At 50.0% G+C, this 18,037-nt stretch overlaps 2 protein-coding genes across 2 annotated transcripts in view; one reads left to right on the top strand and one right to left on the bottom strand.

The window, feature by feature from the left end:
• Window positions 1-6,505, bottom strand: part of TSPAN10 (tetraspanin 10) — a 6,682-nt gene extending 177 nt beyond the window's left edge. The window contains exons 1-3 of the mRNA XM_040331813.1: window positions 6,278-6,505; window positions 3,169-3,785; window positions 1-172 (exon numbers count right to left, since the gene is read on the bottom strand). The exon at window positions 1-172 is cut by the window's left edge and continues 177 nt beyond it. Coding sequence (XP_040187747.1) covers window positions 1-172; window positions 3,169-3,785; window positions 6,278-6,373 — 885 coding nt within the window. The 5' untranslated portion in view covers window positions 6,374-6,505. The remainder of the gene's footprint in view (window positions 173-3,168; window positions 3,786-6,277) is intronic.
• A 3,299-nt stretch (window positions 6,506-9,804) lies between these two features.
• The window catches only part of NPLOC4 (NPL4 homolog, ubiquitin recognition factor), a 31,049-nt gene continuing 22,816 nt past the window's right edge, over window positions 9,805-18,037 (top strand). Inside the window, exons 1-4 of the mRNA XM_040330968.1 lie at window positions 9,805-9,976; window positions 10,954-11,034; window positions 14,784-14,896; window positions 16,641-16,823. Of these exons, the coding sequence (XP_040186902.1) occupies window positions 9,962-9,976; window positions 10,954-11,034; window positions 14,784-14,896; window positions 16,641-16,823 (392 nt within the window). The 5' untranslated portion in view covers window positions 9,805-9,961. The remainder of the gene's footprint in view (window positions 9,977-10,953; window positions 11,035-14,783; window positions 14,897-16,640; window positions 16,824-18,037) is intronic.

The raw sequence follows: 18,037 nt of genomic DNA, 5'->3' as shown, positions 1-18,037 counted from the left end.
CTGCGGAATGCAGCCCCCCAGATAGACGAGGCCGCTGGCTGCGATTTCTCCCATCCCCAGGGCACCGAAGCCGCACTGAGAATTGGGTACCGTGCCGTTCTGCAGCGGGTCGATGCAGCAGGAGTACGGAACGCCGCAGGCATTCACCCCGGGAGACGAGCAGTTGAAATACCTGAAAAATAATTAATTAAAAATATTATATTTAAAGTGGGAGTCTGTGTGAAATGAAATATGACCTATTGATGTGGATTTTGTTTTCCGAGTCCCTCCTGTTTTACAGGTTTTAACATTAGCCGTTGATCCTGCCAGCAGAGAAATGTTATTCCCATTTCCTGTAATGAGGTGAAGGAAAGTCATGTAGTGTTGTCATCTAATGATTGGTAAACTGCAATATGTGACATTTCTGGTTTTGGGTTTAATTCCACTTTAAACTGAAGGTTCAAATCGGGCTTGAGGGTTGATTTACATTCGTGCGATGCGTTTCTGCAACATGTGGCAATCCACATTGCGTACGTTGATGTGTTGCGGTGCATAGCGTACATATCGGCCCACACATATTCTCTGGCACGCTTGGGGATCCGTTTATAAAACATTTGTGTAATCTAAACTAGATTTCACAATATCTCTTTGTATAGTTTAACCCCCCTATATCATCGGCTCCATCTAGTGGCCAAAATACAGTAAAGTTTTCTGAAATACCTTAATTAGAAAATATGCAGCATATTGGCCACTAGATGGCGCTAATACAGGAGATAATCTTTTTGAAAACAATGGGGTAGATTCAGAGAACAATTACGCCGGCATATCCATAGATACGCCGCGTAATTGCTAAGCTGCGCCGGCGTATCTACTTTCTGTATTCAGAAAGCTAGATACGCCGACTTTAGCCTAAGATACGACTGGCATAAGTCTCCGTACACCGTCGTATCTTAGGGTGCATTCTGACGCTGGCCACTAGGGGCACTTCCGTTGTTGTCGGCGTAGAATATGCTAATTTCCTAGATACGCCGATTCACAAACGTACGTGCGCCCGGTGTTCGTTTTTTACGTCGTTTGCATAAGGCTTTCTCGGCCTAGCGTTGTTCCTGCTATTAGGAGGCGCAGCCAATGTCAAGTATGGACGTCGTTCCCGCTTCGAAATTTGAAATTTTTGCGTCGTTTGCGCAAGTCGTTCGCGAATAGGGCTGGACGTAATTTACGTTCACGTCGAAACCAATACATCGTTGCGCCGTACTTGGAAGCAATGCACACCGGGATATGTACACGGACGGCGCATGCCGTACAAAACGTCAATCACGTCAGGTCATCAAAAATTTACATAAAACACGCCCCCCCCTTCCACATTTTAATTACGCGCGCTTACGCCGGCCCCTTTTACGCTACGCCGCCGCGACTTACGGAGTAAGTGCTTTGTGAATACAGCACTTGCTCCTGTAAGTTACGGCGGCGTAGCGTAAATACGATACGCTGCGCCGCCGTATCATTGCGCGCCCGTACGTGAATCTACCCCAAAGACTTTTTTTTCTGACATTTGTGCAATGAATGTGGTATACAGGGCTGTCTTAATGAGAGGGCACACCTGGGCCCTGCCCAGGGGCCCCAGCTACATGGGGGGGGGCCTGCACTTTCCCCAAAGCAGCTGGTCCTTGAGCCCACACTGCCCCGAAATTGGGGGCATCATGATGGCACAGAGAGTGATAGATACACAGGGGAGGCAGTCTGCCTCCTACCTACTTGATGTCTGTTTACCTGCATGGGCGGTAGTTGAGGTGGGGGAAAAGGCAGTAGGTGGGGGGTGGCTATAGTGGTGTGGGGGGTGTCAGGATTTGGGTGTTAAAGATCTGAGAGTGGGGGGTCTGTTCGTGGTGGGGAAAAAGGGCAGTAGGCTGGGGGTGGCCATCAGTGGGGGTGGTGGTGAAGATCTGTCAGTGGTGGGAGAGGGCAGTAGCTGGGGTGAAGGAAAGGGCATTATGTGGGGAGTCTGTCAGTGGTGGGTGAGGCGGTAGTTGGGGTGTGGGAAAAGGGCAGAAGGTGGGGGGGTTGCTGTCAGTAAGGGGTGGGGTTGCTAGTTGGGTGGTGAAGATCTATGAGCGGTAGGGTGACCACATTTCCAAACTACCATTCAGGGACACCCTCCCTTCCCAAAAATCAGCTTGTGGTGTAACGAATCACAGCACAGTGATTGGACACAAGAGGCGGGATTTGTGATTTCTCCAATCACAAGCAGGGGGCAGGATTGGGCTCCTCCAGGCATTCCCGGCCACGACAAGTTCTGTCAGTGAGTAAAGCGGTGATGTGGCGGCCCTTTTTGGGGGCATCAGATTTGCCCGGGGGGGGGGGGGGGGCTGTGTCAGTTTCATTTAGGGACACTATTGTCCTGGAATGAATGTGCCCGGGACAGACCTGCAAAATGCGGGACTGTCCCGGGCAATCCGGGACACGTGGTCACCCTAATGAGCGGTGGCTGGTGATTGGGGGAGGAGGGGATTCGTCAGTGAAGGGAGGGGCGGCAGTTAAGGTGGGGGAAAAGGCAGTAGGTAGGGGGTGGCAATAGTGGTGGGGGGGGTCAGGATTTGGGTGTTAAAGAACTGAGTGGGGGAGTCTGTTAGTGGTGGGGGGAAAGGGCAGTAGGCTGGGGTTGGCCATCAGTGGGGGGGGGGGGTGGTGGTGAAGATCTGTGAGCAGTGATTGGGGAGTGGGGTCGGTCAGTGGTGGGAGGGGGCAGCAGCTGGGGTGAAGGAAAGGGCATTATGTGGGGTGTGACCATCAGTGGTGGGAGGGGCATTAATTGGGGTAGGGCAAAGGGCAGTAAGTGGGGGTCTCTTAGAGGGGGCAGCAGTTGGTGGGGTTTGCATTGCAGTGCGGGGGACTTGCTCAGTGGGTGCCCCATTGCCAGCCTCCCCCCACCCCAGAGGAATTGGCTGCTGGGTCTGGAATGCCCATGCCTGTTTTTTGCCCCAGTCCGGCCCTGGTGACCAGTCCTTTGCCCGAGGACTGCCCAGAGTTTAGTTCCTTTTAGCCTAGTTGCGGTCGGTCTCTTACTACAATACGGAGTCACGGACCCCTAACAAGTATGCAGCCAGTGAAGCAATATATTCAATATACAGATTTGCTTTGCAATGTGAAGCCATTTATAGGCCATGGCAGCTGTGCCCTCACTACACTTACAGATTGACGTCCCAGTCTTGGTAGGTCTGCACTCCGCAGCACTCCATGCCCAGCTGGACCTCGTCCAGTATGAACTTCAGGTCGGAATCCTCTTGGTATCTGCTCATGGCGACCAGCATGGTGCTCCTCAAGGAATCTTGGATCTTCTGCTGAAAACAAAGGACCACGATGGCCACCAAGCACTGCGACACGATCAGAACCATTATCCCAACAAGGAAGGTCCTGAGAAGACAAGTGTTCTCCCTGATAAACCCAACACACCCGGAAAACGATAAGGCGCACGTCAATAGGCCCACGAGCACGAACGCCAGCATGGGGTCGGTGCCTAGGTATCCAATCTGCTCGCCCATCAAGGACTGCTTGGCGGCGAGGCCCCAGAAGCCGATACTCAGGATGGCCAACCCCAGGGTGAAGATGGCGGAGTTGACGCAGAACATAAAGTATTTGATGAAGGGGACAAAAGGGTCAGGGCGGTAGGTGAACAGCAGTAATCGTTCTTTTTGGGGACCGGGGTCAGAGGTCGCCACATTTTCTTCATCACCGGTGTTATTGGTGTAGTACTGGAATCCAAGCCGGGTATCCTGGGCATGTTCTGACTTCCGCTGTCCAACAGCATTCTGTAGAGGGAAACCAATAAGAACCATGGTCAGTGGAGGGGACACGTCGTATATTATCGTACTCTATACATGTGCAATTCATCTAGTTCCAAATTCGTTAATTGCAAAATTTCTAAGGTTTCCAACAGTCTGAAGGTTTCCAACAGTCTGAAGGTTTCCAACAGTCTGAAGGTTTCCAACAGTCTGAAGGTTTCCAACAGTCTGAAGGTTTCCAACAGTCTGAAGGTTTCCAACAGTCTGAAGGTTTCCAACAGTCTGAAGGTTTCCAACAGTCTGAAGGTTTCCAACAGTCTGAAGGTTTCCAACAGTCTGAAGGTTTCCAACAGTCTGAAGGTTTCCAACAGTCTGAAGGTTTCCAACAGTCTGAAGGTTTCCAACAGTCTGAAGGTTTCCAACAGTCTGAAGGTTTCCAACAGTCTGAAGGTTTCCAACAGTCTGAAGGTTTCCAACAGTCTGAAGGTTTCCAACAGTCTGATGGTTTCCAACAGTCTGAAGGTTTCCAACAGTCTGAAGGTTTCCAACAGTCTGAAGGTTTCCAACAGTCTGAAGCCCTGTACACACGACCGAGTTTCTCGGCAGAATTCAGCCAGAAACTCGATCGGAGCTGGATTCTGCCGAGAAACTCGGTCGTGTGTACACTTTTCACCGAGGAAGCCGACGAGGAACTCGTCGGGCCGAAAAGAGAACATGTTCTCTATTTCCTCGTTGTTCAATGAGGAAAGTTGGCTCGCCGAGATCCTCGGTGGCTTCAACACAGAACTCGACGAGGAACTCGATGTGTTTGGCACGTCGAGTTCCTCGGACATGTGTACGGGGCCTGAAGGTTTCCAACAGTCTGAAGGTTTCCAACAGTCTGAAGGTTTCCAACAGTCTGAAGGTTTCCAACAGTCTGAAGGTTTCCAACAGTCTGAAGGTTTCCAACAGTCTCTAATCTTCGAATTTCCAAAAAAAGCTAACAAAACAAACGAATCGAAAATGAACAAATTTTTCGGCAGTGCCCATGTCTATCGTATTTCCATCATAGATATTATCTCTCAAGTGCCCCATCAGCATCATGTACACCTGAGCTCCTGGCGCCCCCTACCTGCTGTGGTTATTAAAGGCTAACTAAATGTTCAGAAAACGCAAACGGACCGCCCCTCCCCACTAGGGATGGTCCAGATGTTCCAATCGAACATTAAGTTTGACTCGAACATCGGGTGTTCATTTGTCCGCAAACTAACCAAACATATGGAGCGTTCACAGCAAATCTGAGCGCCGCGGAGCACCACATATTGCGCTACAAGACCGCAGTGCATTGACAGCTGCTGATTGGCATTGTGGTGACAGCCACCCTGTACAAGGAAACGTAGCGACAGCCAGCCTGTCCAGGGGTACGTTGTAGTGTGTCACCTTAGATAATGATACATTGTATTGTAGCGACAGTCACCCTGTATAATGATACATTGTAGGGACAGTCACCTGGGGAGGAGGATACATTGTAGGGACAGTCACCTGGGGGGGGGGGGGGAAGGATACATTGTAGGGACAGTCACCTGGGGGGGAAGGATACATTGTAGGGACAGTCACCTGGGGGGGGGGATACATTTTAGGGACAGTCACCTGGGGGGAAGGATACATTGTAGGGATAATCACCTGGGGGAAGGATACAGTGCAGGTATAGTCACCTGGGAGAGGAGAAGTATACATTGTAGGGATAATCACCTGGGGGGGGGGATACATTGTAGGGATAATCACCTGGGGGGAAGGATACATTGTAGGGACAGTCACCTGGGGGAAGGATACATTGTAGGGACAGTCACCTGGGGGGGGGATACATTGTAGGGACAGTCACCTGGAGGAAGGATACATTGTAGGGATAGTCACCTGGGGGGAAGGATACAGTGTAGGGACAGTCACCTGGAGGAAGGATACATTGTAGGGACAGTCACCTGGAGGAAGGATACATTGTAGGGACAGTCACCTGGAGGAAGGATACATTGTAGGGACAGTCACCTGGAGGAAGGATACATTGTAGGGACAGTCACCTGGGGGAGGGATACATTGTAGGGACAGTCACCTGGGGGAGGGATACATTGTAGGGACAGTCACCTGGGGGGAAGGATACATTGTAGGGATAATCACCTGGGGGGGAAGGTTACATTGTAGGGACAGTCACCTGGGGGGGAAGGTTACATTGTAGGGACAGTCACCTGGGGGGGGGGGAAGGATACATTGTAGGGATAGTCACCTGGGGGAGGGATACATTGTAGGGACAGTCACCTGGGGGAGGGATACATTGTAGGGACAGTCACCTGGGGGAGGGATACATTGTAGGGACAGTCACCTGGGGGAGGGATACATTGTAGGGACAGTCACCTGGGGGAGGGATACATTGTAGGGACAGTCACCTGGGGGAGGGATACATTGTAGGGACAGTCACCTGGGGGAGGGATACATTGTAGGGACAGTCACCTGGGGGAGGGACAATCACCTGGGGGAGGGACAATCACCTTGGGTAGCAATGTTCTGGACTCGTCGGGTTCGGCGGCAGAATTTCGGGAGAACAGACAAAGTTTCTGGAGGAAAGGAAAGATTTTCCCCCCCATCTTCTCAGGTCATAAAAGAAAACAGAACTTCTGCCCCATCCCCAGCAATGTGATCAGCAGACTCGGGTCATCCACTCATCATGTGATCCCGGCTCCCAGTGCAGCCCAATTAAATCTCCTCCGCTTAACCCCTTCCTTCCCGACACGTGTCCCCTTCCCCCCAAATCCCTGAATACCGGGGGGGGGGAAATCACAGGCGTTTCAAATGCAAAAGAGCGACAGTGATGTGCAATCAGATTTCACCGCTCATCACTTTCCAGCAATTATATGTCTACTGACAGTATACAGGGGGGGGGGGGGTAGGGTTGCCAACTCATCCCTTTAAAACAGAACACATATTAATTACACAGGTTCTGAGGCTAATTTAATGCAAATAAGGCACCAAGTGAGTTTAATTACCTCCTTAATCAGCCACAGAACCTGTGTAATTAATATGTGTTCTGTTTTAAAGGGATGAGGTGGCAACCCTAGGGGGGGGGGGTGTAATTATACTTCACAGAGCGCTGATTGGTTTGCTGTCACTAGGGGGTGCTCGCAATCGCAATAAGCGTTTATCGATTGGTTTGCCCAAAAGTTATAGCGTTTACAAAATAGGGGATAGTTTTATGGCATTTTTAATAATATTTTTTTTTTTTACTAGTTATGGCGGCGATCAACGATTTTTATCGTGACTGCGACATAATGGCGGACACATCGGACGCTTTTGACGCTATTTTTGGGGCCATTGTCATTTTTACAGCGAAACGTGTAATAAAAATGCACTGATTACAGTAAAAATGCCACTGGGGTTAACCTGTAGGGGGCGCTGTAAGGGTTAAGTGTGATCTAAGGGAGTGATTCTTACTGTGTGGGGGGCATGGCCTGGCGTGACACGTCACCGATCGTCGTTCCCTATGACAGGGAACAGACAATCAGTGACAGTCTGACTAGGAAGAACGGGGAAAGGTTTGTTTACCTCTCCCCGTTCTTCAGCTCTGTGCCCAGGTGTGCCCTATCGGCGTGAAGGGGTCGTTAAGCGGTTAAGTTACATAGTTAGTCAGGTTTAAAAAAGACCAAAAAAAAAACTAAATTATAAAAAAAAAAAAAAAATCATACAATCCCATATGCACAATCCTACATACACATATGTTGGATAAAAAATGCGACACACCGCAAAGCGCTGCTGTGTACAGAGTTGCACGAAAACTTTTGTTGTCTTTTAATAAAGTAAAAAAAAAAAAAAACATTGCAATGTGTTACAGGATTTCACAGTGTAACAGAACGCTCAGAAGGGGGCGCTCATCATGCACCACATAAGGCACGGTAGAAAAGCCTAAAAAAGCACAGTATGGCCCGGATTCACAACGGAGTTACGACGGCGTATCTCTGGATACGCCGTCGTAACTCTGAGTTGCGCCGTCGTATCTATGCGCCTGATTCGTAGAATCAGTTATGCATAGATTTCCCTAAGATCTGACCGGCGTAAGTCTCTTACACCTTCGTATCTTAGGCTGCATATTTACGCTGGCCGCTAGGTGGCGCTTCCGCAAATTAGGTAGATACGCCGATTCAGAAACGTACGTCCGCCCGGCGCTTTTTTTTACGTCGTTTACGTTAGGCTTTTTCCGGCGTAAAGTTACCCCTGCTATTATGAGGCGTATCCTATGTTAAGTATGGACGTCGTTCCCGCGTCGAATTTTGAAAATGTTACGTCGTTTGCGTAAGTCGTTCGCGAATAGGGCTGTACGTAAGTTACGTTCACGTCTAAAGCAATGACGATTTGCGGCGTAATTTCGAGCATGCGCACTGGGATTCTTTCACGAACGGCGCATGCGCCGTTCGTAAAAAAAACGTCAAAAACGTGGGGTCACACTAAATTTCAATAAAACACGCCCACATCATCCACATTTGAATTAGGCGGGCTTACGCCGGACCACATACGTTACGCCGCCGTAACTTAGGGCACAAGTTCTTTCTGAATACGGAACTTGCGCCCTAATTTTCGGCGGCGTAGCGTATCTGCGATACGTTACGCCCACCGATAGATAGGTAATTCTACATGAATCCGGGCCTTTATTTTTTATATTAATATTGGGCATCAGGCGGGGCAAGAAAGATAAAAAAAATCAGCTCTTGGTGTAATACTCGCCCTCAGGTTCAGGAGGAGCTGTCTCCTGCAATAACTCTTCTTTGCCACAAGATGTCCTCAGTCTTCCAGGATAAAAATTACACCCTTTGTCATTCAACCTGAAAAACTGAGGATTTCCTATTAAAATGCAGGGTGTCGTGGCCCCGCCCCTTCTCCCCTGAAAGCACCCCCCCACAGCACACTTCATTCATAGGGCAGGATTCAAATAGCCCGGCGTAAATTTGTGCGGGCGTAGCGTATATAAGATACGCTACGCCGTCGTAAGAATTACTTACCTTAGAACGAAGCCCCCGAGGCGTAGCGTATCTCAGATACGCTACGCCGCAGTAACTTACTGAGGCAAGTTCCGTATTCAGACTGAACTTGCGCCCTAAGTTAAGGCGGCGTAGCGCATGTGGTCCGGCGTAAGCCGGCGGAATTCGAATTCTCCATGCAGTGGGCATGTTGTATGGTAATGAAGGCTGACCCCACGTAAATGACGTTTTTGACTAACGGCGCATGCGCCGTCCGTGAACGTAACCCAGTGCGCATGCTCTAAATTAACCCGCAAAAAGCCATTGCTTTCGACGTGAACGTAAATTACGCCCAGCCCTATTCGCGAACGACTTACGCAAACGACGTAAAATTTTCAAAATTCGATGCGGGAACGACGTCCATACTTAACATAGGATACGCCTCATATAGCAGGGGTAACTTTACGCCGGAAAAAGCCTAACGTAAACGCTGTTACTCTGCCGTCATCCAATGAGCGGAGTGGGGGGGCCATCTTTCCCTCACTCGACTTTCTGCCTATCATAGGATTGCATCGTCTCCGCCGCTAGCGACAGATGCGGTAAGCGGCACCAGAGCGTGGAGGGAGGGGGGGGGGCCGTCTCCTGCCGCCGATAAAAATTATCTCGTGACGAATCCGCCGCAGAGACCACTTTTATCTTGTAGCGGACCGCCCGCTGAAGAAGAGGATACCGGGGCGATGGTAGCTGGCTGTTGCCATAACAACGATATTCCTCCTCACAGTAGAGACATATAATGACGGCGGCGGTCGGTTGAAGTTATTGTAAACCCCAGATTGTCATTTTTACCTATAGGTAGTGGAAATATCTCCTAATAATAATAATAATACAATAAATTCCCAGCCTTGTAAACTTCTTTCCTTTATTAGTGAATCCAGACACAGCCAGGAAATTGGCATTTTCAGAGCGCGCCCATGAATAATGCGCTCCAGTCTCCTCCTTTCGCGCTGCAGTACCACATGTGACCGGCAGGGGGCGCGTGTCGGCGCTGTCGTCTCTGTCTCCCAGGCAGGAAGCGGAACTTTGCAGCCCCGGAACCCCGGCACTCAGCCTCTCAGAGCCGGCGGAGGGAGATCGTGTTTACACCGCGGTGTAGGACCGGCCGGTGGAGACGTCAGAGGCCACCGGGAATCCCCGGAGATCGGAGCGGGCGGAGAGGCCGGGGAGAGGATGGCGGAGAGTATTGTGAGTGGTGGGGGGGAAGGAGGGGGAGGGGCCGGGCCTGCAGTCTGTCGGTTTCCCTGTGTCATGGTTTCCTGTCCGCCTGAGGGGGCCGCTGTCACCGCCTGTCCGGGGGGCCCGGAGCCCGGGGGGAGGGGAGGGCGGTGTCTGGGGAGGTCAGTGATCTATAGACAGGTCCTAGATGGACCCCAGGAGGGAAGAGAACTACAACTCCCAGCATACCCTGATCCCCCTCCCTCCTCAGAGTCTGATCAGAGGGAATGCTGGGAGTTGTAGTTCCTCCTCAGTGAGAGCTCTGCCAATCACTGACTGACTTCTCATGTACCCGGGGGACAGGATTCTGTGCGACACACAGGGGGGGGACAATGTATCTGTGGGACAGAAATATGTATGAAACACGGGGGGAACAATGTATCTGGGGGACATAGGCCTAGGGGGCAGGATTATATGCGACACACACAGAGGGGACAATGTACCTGGGGGACAGACATCTGTGTGACACACGGGGGGGGGGGGGACAGGATTATATGCGACACACCACACAGAGGGGACAATGTGCCCGGGAGACAGGATTCTGTGTGACACACTGGGGGGACAATGTACCCACAGGGGGGCAATTTGTCTGGGGGATGGGATTATGTGTGACACTTGGGAAGGGGCAATGTACTCGGGGGACAGGATTCTGTGTGACACACGGGGAGGGGGGACGACAATGTACCCACAGGGGGGTCAATTTGTCTGGGGGGATGAGATTTTGTGTGACACACGGGTAGGGATTATGTCCCCGAGGGACAGGATTCTGTGTGACACTTTGGGGACAATGTACCCTGGGGGGGGCGACAGGATTCTGTGTGACACACGGGGGGGGGGGGACAGGATTCTGTGTGACACACGGGGGGGGGGGGGGGTGTGCTGGTGATGAATATATAATTTTATAACTTGTTTATTATTTTTATTGTTTCTTCTCCCCTCCCCCGCAGACGATCCGCATTCAGTCTCCGGATGGAGTGAAACGCGTCACTGCGAGCAAACGTGAGACCGCCGCGACATTTCTCAAAAAGGTGCGTTCCGTTCTATGATGACCCCGCCCCCTGTTCTATGATGACCCCGCCCCCTGTTCTATGATGACCCCGCCCCCTGTTCTATGATGACCCCGCCCCCTGTTCTATGATGACCCCGCCCCCCGTCTCCCATAGCAACCAGTTGGTGTCGTGTGATTTCATGTCGTGTGATTCATACGCCTACAAAAACTTTGTTCATATTTTTTTTTTAATGAGTGCAAACAGAGCCGGGGGCAGCAAACGCCGCGGCCGCCGCGCTAAAATAAAATTCACTCACATCTCTAAGATTTTTATTGTACATATTATTTTTTTTTTTTTTTGCAGTTCGTTTTATTTTACTTTTTATTTATATTATTTTTTGGAGTTTTTACGGTGTTTTTTTTTTTTTTTAGAGAGTTTTATTTTGTGCAATTTGTTAACGACTGTCTCCTGCGCATATATGTCAGCAGAATGGCACGGCTGGGTGTGTGTATATATATATATAGGTCACCTTAAAATTCCCGCCGTGCAGGCGTGCACCCCTCCGTGCCTGCGGGACCGCTATCGTGTCACGGAGCTGAAGAACGGGGAGATGTCAGTGTAAACACAACACCCCCCCCCCCCCCCCGTTCTCCCTAGTGACATGTCTGTTCCCTCTCATCGGGAGCAGCGATCAGTAACGTGTCACTGGTAGCTCCTCCCCTTAAGTTAGAATCACTCCCTAGGACACACTTAACCCCTTCAGCGTCCCCTAGTGGTTAACCCCCTTCCCTGCCATTGGCATTTTCACAGTAATCAGTGCATTTTTCGGTCCCAAAATAATGTCAAAAGTGTCCGCCGCAATGTCGCAGTCCCGATAAAAATCGCTAATGCTTTCTTTTTTTTTTACAGAAAGAATAGAGTTTCTTTACAGCGGGGATATGCAATTAGCGGACCTCCAGCTGTTGCAGAACTACAAGTCCCATGAGGCATAGCAAGACTCTGACCGCCACGAGCATGACTCCCAGAGGCAGAGGCATGATGGGATTTGTAGTTTTGCAACATCTGGAGGCCCACTGATTGCATATCCATGGTTTACAGGGTCTTTTCTACTTTTTTTTTTTGGTGTGTATGTGTGTTTTAAAGCGGAGTTCCGGCCACAATTTCACTTTTTAAATATAAATACCCCTGTAATACACAAGCTTAATGTATTCTAGTAAAGTTAGTCTGTAAACTAAGGTCCGTTTTGTTAGGTTGTTACAGCATTTAGACACTTTATAAAATAGAAATTGACTGGGGCCATCTCAAGTGTGGGCATTATGAAGCCAGACTGTATGACTTCCTGGATTTCAGCCTGGCAAATCTCGCACATGCTCAGTGCTGCACAAGCAGTGTCAGATCAGGTTTCAGCACCTGTGCTGTCCAAGTCACATGATTCTTTGAGACTGGGGAGTGCACAGACTCCTGGAAAGTTACACCCACTACATTCCCAGGAGTCTGTGCGGTGTAGGTTAGGAAGCTTAAGCACCTAGGTGCAGGAAGTGGGAAGATTAACTATTCTGCCTAGCAACAACACTTTGAAGGCATCTAAAAAACATTTTTTTTTTTTTTCGTAAAGGACTAATGACATTTTTTTAAAACTACTGATGTAATGTTATATTTATGGGTGGAACTCCACTTTAAGTTATTTTCTATGGAGGTTTAATTTAATTTTTTTGGTCCTTTTTTTTTTTTTTTTTTTCTTCTTCTTCTTTCTGGAAAATAAAACTGAAAACGCATATTTTAGCTTTTTCTTTTCTCAGAAATATTTTTGTTTTTAATGGAAAGCATGTTTTATTTTACAGAAGTGTGTTTTTTTTTTTTCTTTTGTGCTTTTAGTTATTTTCCACAGGTGTTTTTTTTTATATATATATATTTGGTCTTTTTTCTTTATTTTTGGAAAATAAAGCTGAAAAAGCTTTAGCTTTGATTTTATTTATTTATTTATTTAATGTTTTATTTTACAGAAAAGTGTTTTTTTTTTTTTTTTTATAAATATTATTTTTTACATTTTAGAAGTGCCTGATACAAGGAGATTTTTTTTTTTTTTAGCTTGTAGGAGATGTTTATTCGTCCCCTGGGGGGGGGGGGGGAGGGGTCGGGTTCCTGGACTGGGCTGGGCTGAGTTTTCCGCCGCGGTTAGAAAATCGAAGCTTGATGGAGTTTTTATTTCTTCGCCAATTGCGAACAGGAGAGGTCGCCGCCCACAACTCTTCAATAATGCAGAAGATACGCATCTGATGGGAGGGAGGGGGAGGCCTGAAATGGAAAATAAAGGTACAGTTAACCCTTGGTGGGGGTGCTGGACTGTAAAAAAAAAATAATCTGTTACCATGGAGGCTCTGCTTGGGCGGGGCTTAATAGCCTCTTTTCGAGCTTCTCCGTACAACATTTTAATCTTTATGGCCATAAAAAAGAAAATAATAAAGTTGTTTGCTATTAAAAATAGCAACACATCACATACATTCCGATTGGCCCCTCATTATGATGATGAGCTCCAGCACTGACCAATAGGAATGAGTGGGAGGGGCAGGAGGCAGACAAGCTCTCACAACCTTCAGAAGTTCCAGAACTTTGTCAGTCCGGAACAGAAGCGGCATTTAGGTGTCTGAACATTGTTCCTGGAGTATAGAGGAAGTCTGATGTGCGCCGAGAATGTCTCCCCCCCCCCCCCCACTTCCTGACATTGAGCGTCCAATTCATCTCTTTTGAGACTCTGGGACATCACTGGATCTGTCTGCTGGTCTGTCGGGTTCCTACAAACATCACAGCACCCTATCTCAGATCGTCTTCAGGGGAAAAGAACACATCCACAGCATCCCTTTACACTTGCATGCTCAAGGAACACATCCTCTGTATCCCTTTAGATGTACATGCTCAAAGAACACATCCTCTGTATCCCTTTAGATGTACATGCTCAAAGAACACATCCTCGGTATCCCTTTTAGATGTACATGCTCAAAGAACACATGCTCTGTATCCCTTTTAGATGTACGTGCTCAAAGAACACATCCTCGGTATCCCTTTAGATGTACATGCTCAAAGAACACATCCTCTGGATCCCTTTTAGATGTACATGCTCAAAGAACACATCCTCTGTATCCCTTTTAGATGTACATGCTCAAAGAACACATGCTCTGTATCCCTTTAGAGGTGCATGCTGAAAGAACACATGCTCTGTATCCCTTTAGACCAGTGTTTTTCAACTCCAGTCCTCAAGTCACACCAACAGGTCATGTTTTCAGGATTTCCTTTAGATGAAACGACTGTGGTGATTACTAAGGCAGTGAAACTGATCAAATCACCTGTTCAAATTAATGGAAAGCCTGAAAACATGACCTGTTGGTGTGCCTTGAGGACTGGAGTTGAAAAACACTGCTTTAGACATGCATGCTCTAAGAACGCATCCTCAGTATCGCTTTAGATGTGCATGCTCAGTGTTGCATAAGATGTGCATGCTCCTCCCTGCTGGCCGCAGGGTGCTGCAGAATTTAGCTGTGCAATCTGCTGATCAGTTGATTGAGCATGCACGTATAAAAGAATGCCAGGGATGAGCTCTTTTATGTAAAGCTCAGGAATCAAAGGATTGATGGCAGATGTGGTATTAACCCACACAGTGCGACAATACCTAAAACTTCAAAGGGAAATATCGCAATTTTTTTATTTTTATTTTTCCTGCCAATGGTTATTTTAAGCTGACAGCATTTTGTTGTGTGACTTTCATGTGACCGATTTGATCATTTGTGTTCCAGGTAGCGAAAGAATTCGGTTTTAGGAATAACGGCTTCTCTGTGTATGTGAACAGAAACCGGACAGAAGAAATATCAGCGAGTCCAAACAAGTCTCTTCACCTCCTGAAAATCAAGTAAGCCAAAAAAATCTCCATTCTGACAATTTTGGTGAATTTTATTTAATGCTAAAGTCAAATTTTTTTCCCTGGTGGGTTCAGTGGCGGTCGGTCGGCCGGGGGCTTCAGCGGTGCCCGGGGGCTTCAGTGACTATGCTTGGGTCCAGCAGCCAATTGCTAGACCTGTACACTGTCACACGACTGGTGAAGTGACATAGCTTTCCTGAATCACAGCGGCAGGCAGGAAGACGGGGACGGGGCTTCAGTGTCAGGCAGGAGGATGAAGCTTAAGCAGCAGGGGGCTTCAGCGGCCTTCGGTAGGCCGGGGGCTTCAGCGGCGGTCGGTAGGCCGGGGGCTTCAGCGGCGGTCGGTAGGCCGGGGGCTTCAGCGGCGGTCGGTAGGCCGGGGGCTTCAGCGGCGGTCGGTAGGCCGGGGGCTTCAGCGGCGGTCGGTAGGCCGGAGGCTTCAGCGGCGTTCGGTAGGCCGGGGGCTTCAGCTGTAGGCCTGGGGGCTTCAGCGGTGGGCGGTAGGCCTGGGGGCTTCAGCGGTGGGCGGTAGGCCTGGGGGCTTCAGCGGTGGGCGGTAGGCCTGGGGGCTTCAACGGCGGGCGGGAGGCCGTGGGCTTCAGCGGAGGGCGGTAGACCTGGGGGCTTCAACGGCTGGCGGGAGGCTGTGGGCTTTAGCGGCGTTCAGTAGGCCGGGGGGTTCAGCGGCGGTCGGTAGGCACGGGGGCTTCAGCGGTAGGCCTGGGAGCTTTAGCAGTGGGCGGTAGGCCGTGGGCTTCAACGGCGTTCAGTAGGCCGGGGGGTTCAGCGGCGGTCGGTAGGCACGGGGGCTTCAGCGGTAGGCCTGGGAGCTTTAGCAGTGGGCGGTAGGCCGTGGGCTTCAACGGCGTTCAGTAGGCCGGGGGTTTCAGCGGCGGTCGGTAGGCTGGGGGCTTTATCGCTAGGCCTGGGGGCTTCAGCAGCGGGCAGCTTCATCGGCGGTCGGTAGGCCGGGGGCTTCAGCGGTAGGCCTAGGGGCTTCAGTGGCGGTCGGTAGGTCGGGGGCTTCAGCAGTGGTCGGTAGGCCTGGGGGCTTCAGCGGCGGTCGGTAGGCCTGGGGGCTTCAGCGGCGGTCGGTAGGCCTGGGGGCTTCAGCGGCGGTCGGTAGGCCTGGGGGCTTCAGCGGCGGTCGGTAGGCCTGGGGGCTTCAGCGGTGGTCGGGGCTTCAGAGGCCGGTGGCTTCAGCGTCGGGAGGGAGGCCCCGGCCTTCAGTGGCGGGCATCAGGCCGCGGGCTTCGGAAGCCAGGGCCTTCAGCAGGGGGACGGGGCTTCTCTGCAGTGAAGATTTCTACAGAACCCAGCAGCTTGCACATCTCGGGTCATTCTTCATTACAGATAAGTGAGGGAACTAAAGCTGGAGAGAGAAAAATATTTCCCGACAGGGGGGGCACTGGCTTTTTCACTTTCAGCTAAGCCCCGCCCCCTTCTTTCCAGCAGTGCAGTGTGAGAGGCTCCGCGGATTGGTGAGGCTTCTGCATTGGATTGTTTGAAGGTGCAGCTCAGAGCCAGATGTCGGAGCTCCCTGTAAAGGATATAAAGTTGCAGCACAGGAGAAGTCTGGCCCGGCTTTGTTCTGCATGGAATGGAGTCACTCGAGCAGAGGAGGATGTAAGCGATCGGCTGGGTGTCGGTTGCCGGTTGCTGTTTGCTCTGAATAAATAATGAATCACCTTGGTGACGTGTGATCTGCATTCCCTGCTTTGTGTTTCTCCTGTAGACATGGGGACATGCTGTTCCTGTACCCGTCGGGCCTCGCTGGGCCGTCCTCTGAGGTCATGGATACGTCCGCGGGGCTGCAGGCCGCACGACCGGCAAGTTCGCCTCAAGTGACGGAAGACGAGATTGACCAGTATCTGCTGAAACAGGAGGGGAAGATCTACAGAAACAAAGACCCCCAGCTGTACGTACTCTACGAGAAATAAATATAAAGGGCACCTGTCATCTTCTACCCCTCCTTCACCTACAATGGGGGGTCACAGTGGACCTGGGTTGGCACAGGAAGTTGTGTTAATCCTGCTTGGGGCGAATAATTACCAGAAAATGCCATATATTGCAGCTTATTAGTACTAGTATTGGTGTAAATTTACCCGTTAACCTGTTCCCGGCCATGCTCTAGCCGAATGACCGTTACAGCGGAGCCAGGAGGCCCTCGTATGACATCCTCCCATGCTCCCGCCCCCTGTAGCATGCGCATCAGCAGTGATCTGTGATCAGGTTAAAGAGCCAATCACAGCGGCCCTTTACCACGTGATCAGCTGTGTCCAGTCGCAGCTGATCACAACATAAACAGGGTTTGCTGGTTTTCTGCAATCCTCTTCTCACACTGACAGGAGAGGAGAGCCGATACCCAGCATATCCACCCAGGGGACATCTACACTGATAAACGAGGTGCTCACCAGTGCTGCCAATTGGTGCCCATCAGCGCTGTCTATCAGTGCCGCCTCATTACTGCCCATCAGTGCCGCCCATTGGTACATATCGGTACAGCCCATCAGTGCCACCTTATTACTCCTCATCCGTGATGTAAATCAGTGAAGGAAAAAAATAACTTTTTACAAAAAATTTATCACAGAAACTAAGAGAAACTTTTTTTTTTATTTTTATTTTTATTTATTTTTTAAGACATTTTTGGTCTTTTTGATTTGTTTAGTAAAACCCATACCCAGTGCCGCCTCATTACTGCCCATCAGTGCTGCCCATACCCAGTGCCGAATTAAATGCCACCGAAAGAAAGCTCTATCTGTCTCAGATAAACATTTAATTTGGGTGCAGTGTTGCATGACCGCGCAATTGTCATTCAAAGTGTGTATGTGTGGCGTTGAACGTCGCCTTCTGGAAAGGAGTAGATTTCTGGCTACTTCCAAAACAGAGGGATCCCTTTAAATCCCGCCCCCTGTAGCCTGATACTTTTACCGCCCCCGCTGCTGTCACCACCCCTCCATTCACCCCTAGGAGCGAGGAGAGGAAATCTCCTGTATAAGCTCCCAGTCTATATCTGTCAGAGCTTACACAGGGCTGAGGTCTCTCTGACCCGCATGACCATATGGGTGGCTGAGTAGCCAACCATCATGCACCAGCGATGTCGCATGAGCGGACGGCAGATGAAATGCACAT

Source organism: Rana temporaria, chromosome 12 (genome assembly GCF_905171775.1).
Source record: "Rana temporaria chromosome 12, aRanTem1.1, whole genome shotgun sequence".
NCBI lineage: Eukaryota > Metazoa > Chordata > Amphibia > Anura > Ranidae > Rana > Rana temporaria.
This window is presented reverse-complemented; position numbering and strand designations above follow the sequence as displayed.